The sequence below is a fragment of the Vigna unguiculata genome, chromosome 5 (assembly GCF_037176805.1).
Source record: "Vigna unguiculata cultivar grain cowpea cultivar isolate G323 ecotype 2 chromosome 5, ASM3717680v1, whole genome shotgun sequence".
NCBI classification, from domain to species: Eukaryota; Viridiplantae; Streptophyta; class Magnoliopsida; order Fabales; family Fabaceae; genus Vigna; species Vigna unguiculata.
Window position 1 is genome coordinate 13,788,259 of NC_140796.1, and position 8,973 is coordinate 13,797,231.

Sequence of the window (8,973 nt, forward strand, 5' to 3'; positions counted from 1 at the left end):
AACAAATCGCACACACATACTGCTATCAGACCTTGAATAAAAATTTAGCTAACACCTACTAATTTAAAACAAACAAATACTTTTTTAAGGATAAAAATATATTTAAATTTTAAAATGATTTATTTATTTACTAATAATTAAAATACACTATCTAAATAAACAAATTAAATTATTATATTTAAATAAATTATTTGAAAAATCATACAAATTAAAGGCAGTTCAAATTGCAATACATCTTAATTTCAATTTACTCTACCATTAGTTTTCTAAACTTGAGTTATTACAATAGTGTAAATGAATTGTAAGCAATGGTGGACCCCATGTTGTAAGGTCTTCTTGGTGGTTATTACAATTGCACATGCTTTCATTCGTTCTTTTGTCAAAGGTGAATTCAATACAACAACTTCATTCATCACAACTTGAAGATGCAACCATGGATCTATCTCATACTCATTTATTACTCATTCAGGAACCACTACATCTGCATTTTCATACGCTTCATTACTTTCTCAATCAATCTTATTCTAACTTCACTATGCCACCCACCTTTTTCTTTTAGCTTTTACATACTACTACAAATTTCATATGAGAAACATAATCATAACTTCAAATTTTGTAACCAATTATGATTGAGATTTAAATTTTAAAACTTCAATGGGCAAAATAGAATAACAAGAAGATATTTCTTTATCCCTTGCGCCGCCATTTGGTGAAAATACTTCTATTTTACATTGTTACTTTTAGTTTTATTCAAATCAATTTTAAGAAAATGTTGTGAGAAATAAGATTTTTTAAGTTGATTATTTCCCTATTCAGAAGGATTCCCACGTCAATAAGTTGTTCAAAACTATTACTTTCTATTTTGGTGAGAGTTTATGAAAGAACTTGTTGAAACATACTATATTTTAATTTCTTGTATTATATGACCTGGAAAATATTGATGTAATGTAAAAAAGCAAAAAAAATTATTGAAAGCGTTTTAATTTTTTATCTTAGTTATACTCCTTCATTTCCAGTTCGGCTCTTTATCTGCTACATCCAAAACTCCACGCGAGGTATGGAAGAAACAAATCTATATTTCACCGGAAAAATCTTAATTTGATTTCAATTGATTAAATTCAATTTATTTAAGTGATTATTTCCTTCTTATCCTAAAAATGAAAACATCATATTGAAAATATTACAATATTCCAGGTACAAAACATTCCACAGTAATTTTTTTTTTCATTTTAAGGAAATAGTTTTTTCATTACACTGCAATTCAGTCTTTATTCAACTGCCACATACCCTTTTGGAGTGGAAACTACTCAGAAAATCTGTACTCTAGTATAAGGTAATAATTGAACATCATAAATATAAAACTTAAAAACTCCATATTTAACAAAAATAGAAAAAAAAATTAGAAATCAAACCATACTTGACTCATCACGCTCACGGTGACTCTCGTGCAAATCACCGTTGGGTTTGGTGGCGGCGACGACGGCTATGGTGGCGCGACAAATCGGGCAATTGGAGTGGTTACTGAGCCACAAGTTAATGCAAGAGGCGTGAAACGAGTGTTTGCACGCGCTCAGCTGCCGGACTTCTTCGCCGTCGGCGAACACCGAGAGGCACACCGGACACTCGCCGCCGATCTCTTTGGAGTGCTCCTCTTTCCGGTACTTCACCCCTGCGTCGACGCTGGCGAGTTCGATCTCACGGTGGGATGCCTCCGACGCGACGGAGGACTCGCTAGCTGAGGGATCCCCGCGGCGGCGGCGGTGCGAGGGGCAACCGAAGGCGAAGATGAAGGTGTAGATTAGCGCCGGGATAGTGACGACGGCGAGGAGTGCGAGGAGGAACTCGAACGGGGAGAGATCGACGGAGCTGGGAGGGTCGGCGAACGGCGGCGGCGGGGGAAAGGGGAGGACGGTGATCTGGAATATGGAGCTGGGGGCGCCGTCGAAGGGATGCGGCGGCGGGAAGGGTATGACGGTGATTTGGCTGGCGGGACGCGGCGGCGGAGCCGCGACGACCGTGGGTGAGTTTTGCATTGCGATAGAGAAAGAGAGAGAATGGATTATAATTATTATTAATATTTATTATTACTATTATTATTAAGTGATATGTGGTTTCATTTGGGAACTTTTTTCGTTTTTAACTTTTTTTTTGTTGGTTTTATTTTTATTTATTTATGGTAGAAAAGGTGATTGAAAATGGTTGTTAGTAATGAAAGGGATTGAAGGTGGATGAATTCTTTGAAGCAATAATTGGTTTGGGTGGGTGAGTGAAGAAAATGGAGAATTTTTTTCTAGGTGATATGTGAACAAAGAAGTCGTAGCTGGACCCTCTTTAATTTGTTTCTTTCTCATTCTCTATTTTTTTTTTCAATATTTTTTTTTACTTTTATAATTTTATAGTATTAAGGGTACTCGAGAAACTAAATTGATTGTTGATAAGTTTCTACCTTTCAAGTTCAAAACATTAGTCTAAGTTAATTCTTTAATATGGGTCTTCTAATATTTTAAAATAATCTATCAATTTCTTCATCAACAAATATATACTCTTACATTAAAAGTAGGAACAAAAGCTTCAAGCTTTGATCCTAGTTGTCAAAGATAATGGAAGATTTGACATAGTTTAGAAAGTATTTTCTAATATCAATCCATTTCAAGATCATGAACATAAATTCTTCTATTTTCAAGCATTCAATATAACAACCAAATCACAAGATTGCAAAACAAAATCTACTTCTTTCTTTTTACACATACATATAGTAGAAAGTTTACATAAAAGTCACAAAGTACATATGATCCCAACAGAAAGAGGATTAATCACTAAGCAATTTAATCTTAGATACAATAAGAGAATCAAAAAAAAAAAAAAAAGAACAATTGTTTGTAGAGTTTTTAGTTAAATGACCAAGTTTGATCTCTCCCTCCATTCGTGTTCTCCTTATTCTCTATCTTTATTCTATTTATAAGTTATATTTTTCATATGAAAGAAAATTTCACAAATATGTAATTTAATCATATATGAATTACATATATTTTATTTGAATAAGTTAATCTAATCAGTATTAGTCAAATTTAATTTGTTCACCTTATTTCACATACCTCTAAAAAAATAGTTATTCTTAAACAAATTTTCTAGTTTATTATTTTGTTTACTTAAATTGCTGTCATCCTTCAGAGTAAAAGAGAAATTTATTGAACCTTTATATATATAAACTAACTATTTTAGTTGACTAATCAGACTAAGTAAATAAATCAAATGCCTTCATATTCTTATATTAAAAATGACTATTATTCATATATATATATATATATATATATATATGTATGTATATTTTTTTTTCTTTTGAATTCATATAAAATATCCCATGTCCACAAAAATCATACGTTTTTTCATTGACTAAAATTTGTAATCTAATCTAAAATTGTATTAAAACTAAAACAAGGTGAATCATGCGTGAATTGATTTATTTGAGACAATCAAATGTACAGTCTCAACTAAAGGAAATATTTTTTGCATTATCAATAAAATGTAATAAATCCTTCCTAAAGAAAACTTTGGACAAAAATCAAGATTATTACAAGTAACTTTGCCATAAAATATATTAGAAGACTACGGTCAAAACTAATACAAAGTATTAAGTGTAAGATTGATTTGCAATAATCAACCTATGTAAAACAAAACACATCGAACACAAAATAAAAATAAAAAACAAAAATACAACTACATCTAACATTTTAAATTTTTTTAATGTTTATTTTTCTATGCTTTATAGTATTCTATCTCCAAATTACTGTATATCTTTTACTTTTTAAAGTTTGATTCTAATCAGAATTGTCTCCCTCGTATATTTTCTTTGAGAGTTGTATCTATTATTTCATTTTTTATCTACTGGTTGCCAAAAATAACAATCTAGAAGGCTCTATAGCTCTTAGTCATGGAGAAAATTAAAAGATATAGTTAGGAGTGTCTTTATGTATTTGTAGATAAAAATAAAAATGACATTATGAATATTTGGTGTGTAATCATTTATTATAGTAGAACTTTTAAGAAAAATTTAAAGGAGAATAGGACATAGTCTAAAGTTGGTATATATATATCAACTCAAATGAAAATCTAGTGCTTATTAGCGTTTATATACATTGATCAGTATTTTTTTTATCATACTTTGCGAAAAAATCTCAAACCTTATTCATACCTCATTTTAGAGTTGACCTACTACTTCATTTGAAATTATAAACTAGTCTGAATAGAGTTGAATAAACATTTTTTGCAAGTATTTGGGTAAATGATAACTTGAGTTAAAGAGTGTAAATGTGAAATAACAGTAGTAATGAACACCAAGTTTATATTGATTCACTCATGTTGACTTCCATTCAATTCTCCTCCAAGAAAACCTAGAAGAATTAATATAAGAACAAAATATAATTCTAGATCAAGGTTGTGAAAAAAAATGGTGTAATTGAGGTTATAAGCAAAAAGAAAAATAACTTGGGAATCTAACTTAATTTAGAGATATCAAATGAGTTGAATGATTAAGAGAGATAATGAAAAACTGTACGACAAAATAAATGTTCTTCAAATAAAAGGAAACTAGTGACTAAAGATAAGCTTGAAAATAACTTTTTATATTATCTAATAAACTAAACATATTTAAATAATTTAAAACTAGAACGAAACATGAGGATGTGATAAATATTTACATACTTATTTTTATTTTCATGCCTGCTTTAATTGAGGATTGCACATATCCATGCTTGATTAACACATATTTTTCATCAAAGTTAAAACGAGTTTAAAAAATAGTTGTGGGTATAAATGTGCTTGTTTATGGGTGACCCTATGAAATTTTTATATGAACTTCTTAACCTTTTGAGCGAGAGACTTATTTGATAACTATAGTGTTTTCTATTAATGTTATGGAAATTGATATTTTGACAAACAAAGTTTGACAAACTTTTGACAAAGTCTAGCCGGCTCTTATGTGTCACCTGAATTATTTTATTTTTAATTGTATATTATTTTCTTTGTTGGCAAGGGAAAGAGGGAAAGGGAGAAATCCTCGTTTCTTTGAAAATTTTGATTTCTAACACCAAACTATCTTGCTTTCATGCTTCGTTCTCTCTCTCTCTCTAGGTCTTTCGTCCACATTGTTCTACTACAAAGGTTTCTTTGTTTCCGTCCTCACTGTTCCACTTTCGTTGTTCCAATGTTGGAGTTGGGCGACATCGTAGGTAGGTTTTCCTTTTTTTCTTGTTATTTTTGAGGTCCTTTTTCAAGTGTTGCATCCCTGCTTTTGGTCCCGTGTTTTCATGTGCTTTGTACTGGTGTATATATTTCATTTTATAGGTTTAGGGAAAATAAGTAGAAGTCAAGTGTCATGAGCACAAGAAGGTTTAGGCAAATAAATTTACATAATTATGAAATTACTCTTTTGATTTTGTCAGTGTTAGTCCTTCGACTTTTTGGATGATTGGATTTATAGTTTTATCTTGAAATTTATTTAATTCCATGAGTCTTCACCATACATTTTGTGCTACACCAATAAAGAGGAACAAATTTGAATCTAATGTCACATTGAAAAATCATTAAAATTTTTACTCTTTCAACATATTTTCTAGTGCACAATCTAGGGATACCTACAACCCACTCAGTTTTGAAACAAAAAGGTGGACATGTGTCCCTGATGAAATGCAATATCAAATCAATTGGACACCTTCATCTGGGATACCTTTCGTTCAAAAACATGTACCGCATTTGCCACTTAATCAATCAGTGTTTGTTAGTTAAGTATTGAATACATTTTTCCAACAATTTTTTTCAACATATTTTCTAGTGCATAGTCTGGGATGTTATGTTTGTGATTCATTAGTAATTTTAGAATTGAAGAAATGAGGAAATAGTCTTATATGAGCAAATATTAAGTAATTATGGTGGCATTTACAAGTTTTTACTCTTCAATGTAGTGGTTTTGTATCATTGTCGACATCTGTACAATCAAATTTAGATATACCTCAAACAATTGGTACAAGTTAAGTATTTGTGTTTCCTTGATAAGTAAGTAGGATTTGCCTTTTGAAATTGTCGAAGTTGTAGTTACAAAAACATCTAACAAATTCCATTATGCTGGATTTTATAGGTGAGGAAATGCTGACCATTTTTTGGGCCACTTTTATAAGTTGGATATGACATCGTTAAACACCTTTTTTTATGTTGGTTGTGTTTGTCAATGACATTCAATGTATATATAAAAAATAACTTAATGTAGGATGTACGTTAATTGGTATTGATTGCCCTATAATTATTCATATTGACCAAAATTTATTTTAGACACTATGTTGCAGTGGTCTGATATGAGCATGGAATTGTTTTAGACACTCTATTTCAGTAGTACGTACAAAACACAAGGTAATTAAGTGGCAAATGCTGGAAGAGTTTTTGCACAACAGGTAAAACATATTATCTATGTCTTTGTATTTGGGGTGGCTGAGAACTCAATGAAGTTTTTATCAAAGGTTGTGGGTTATGGGTTTTTGGTTCACTTGAAAAAAAAATAAAGGACAAAAAACTCACAAATTTATGCAATAACTATGTACCAAACTCAAGGTAATTAAGTGGCAAACACTTTAAGAGTTTTTGCACAACAGGTAAAACAAATTATTCATTACAACACATTTGGCTCTACATTTGGGGTGGGTGAGAACTCCATGTGAATTTCGTTAGAGGTTGTCGGTTGTGGGGTCTTGTTTCACTTCAAATAAAACTTAAGAACAAAAAAGACTGACAAATATATGCAATACCTATCTACTAAACACAAGGTAACTAAGTGGCAATCTCTGGATGAGTTTTTTTACAACAGGTAAAACATATTATCTATGACTTTGTATTTAGAGAGGGTGAGAACTCCATCTGGATTTCATCAGAGGTTATGGGTTATGGGTTGTATGTTCACTTGAAAAAAAAAATAAAGGACAAAAGATTGACAAATATATGAAATAACTATGTATCAAAACACTATGTAATTAAGTTGCAAACACCATAAAAGTGTTTGCACACCATGTAAATAGATTATCCATTACAGCACATTTGACTCTGTATTTAGGGTGGGTGAGAACTCCATGTGAATTTCGTTAGAAGTTATGCATTATGTGGTCTTGGTTCACTTCAAATAAATTTTAAGAACAAAAAACACTAACAAATATATGCAATACCTATCCACCAAACACAAGGTAATTAAGTGGCAAACGTTGTTAGAGTTTTTGCACAATAGGTAAAACAAATTATCTATGACTTTGTATTTGGGGCGTGTGAGAACTTCATCTGAATTTCGTCAAAGGTTACGAGTTGTGGGTTGTAGATTCAATTGAAAAAAAATATATAAATGAAAAAAAGACTGACAAATATAGGAAATAATTATGCACCAAACACTATGTAATTAAGTGGAAAACAATGCAAGAGTTTTGCACACCATGTAAAATAGATTATCCATTACAACACATGGTCTGTGAAATAAAAGGGATTAAAAATTGATTTCAAAAACTATATACCAAACGTAGTTAAAATAAGTGACAAATGCAACTACAATTTATGTACATAAATGGAATCAGTTAATTCCTCACAAGTTCTTTCACGATATACTTAGGCTGGCTGACAAATGCATTTCAACAAAGGGTGTCTGGTGTGGGTTTCCCCATGACTTCAAAATAAACATGGTCTGCGAAATAAAATGATTGAAAATTGATTTGAAAAACTATGTACTAAACGTAGTCTCAATAAGTGGCAAACATAGTTAAAGTTTTTGTACAAAAATGGAATCAGTGAATTACTTACAAGGTCTTTCAGTGTGAACTTGGGTTGGCTGAGAAGGGCATGTGCACTTCAACCAAGGGTGTTTGGTGTAGGTTTTCCCATGACTTGAAATAAACATGATATGTGAAACAAAATGGATTAAAAATTGATTTTAAAACGATGTACCAAATGTAGTCAAAATAAGGGGCAAACACAGTTATAGTTTTTGCACACAAATGGATGTAGTTATTGAACATCTATATTTGTAACCCTATTTACCACAAGATGAAATTATATTGGGTACCTAGTTCTTGCAACACTTTTGGTTGTTTTTTTTTAAATCGATACCTAATACTTTGGAAAAAATATATTAAAGACTTTACTTAGTAACTCTAAATTCAATAATTGTACATATAATTAGGGAGATTTAAGGAGATCTATGAATACTTAATCTACACATAGTCCATCAGATAATCATTACACTTCCTTAGAGTCTCAAACACACTATTCTTTAATAATTATGATTTCATTTATTAGATACCAAACATTATTTATATTATTGTAAAATGTATTCACGTTATTCTAATCAATTTCTTGGATTATTTCCTCAAAACATATGTACATTTTCAGTATGAAATTCTTCACAAGCCTTTTGAAGCTCATCCTTGTGTGATGTAACTGCTTCCACTTCTATCAAAACATGAAAAAGCTGTAACTAAATGATATTATTTGTGAACCTCTTTTAAATGCAATGTTGCAACTATCAATTGTACCATTATTATCAACATCATCCTACAACCACTATTATCAACATCATCCTACAATCAGAAACAAAATTGGGAGATGGATTATAAGGATGTGGTACTAAAAATGTGCAACATCCTATGTGTTCAAAGAAACCAAATTTTTTGATTCAAATAATTCAAATAAAAAGTAAAAAATCACCTTCCATAATTGCTGTTAGAGCCAATGCAGAAGAAATAATATCAAATAATAAAATTATATGGTTGAAGATTTGGAGAATGTCATTTTTCACAATAAAAGGAATATAAAAGTATTGAGATTTCTTGAACTTGGAAGCACATGCAATTAAGCATGTTTAAATAAATGGTCAAAGATGAAGAAGCAAGAGACTACTACTCATTGGGTTTCTTGGAATCTCCTAGGCCATGAAGGGAATATTTCCAGTGC

At 30.8% G+C, this 8,973-nt stretch overlaps 1 protein-coding gene across 1 annotated transcript; it reads right to left on the minus strand.

Annotated features, from left to right (window-relative positions):
- Positions 1–1,204: 1,204 nt before the first annotated feature.
- LOC114183959 (RING/U-box superfamily protein) lies at positions 1,205–2,250 on the minus strand. The gene has a single exon (XM_028071169.2). The coding sequence runs from the start codon at positions 2,031–2,033 to the stop codon at positions 1,407–1,409; it is 627 nt and encodes a 208-aa protein (XP_027926970.1). The 5' UTR covers positions 2,034–2,250; the 3' UTR covers positions 1,205–1,406.
- Between the last annotated feature and the right edge of the window lie 6,723 nt (positions 2,251–8,973).

Coding starts and splice junctions, on each gene's coding strand:
- LOC114183959 (XM_028071169.2), bottom strand. CDS start 2,033: ATGCAAAACTCACCCACGGTCGTCGCGGCTCCGCCGCCGCGTCCCGCC.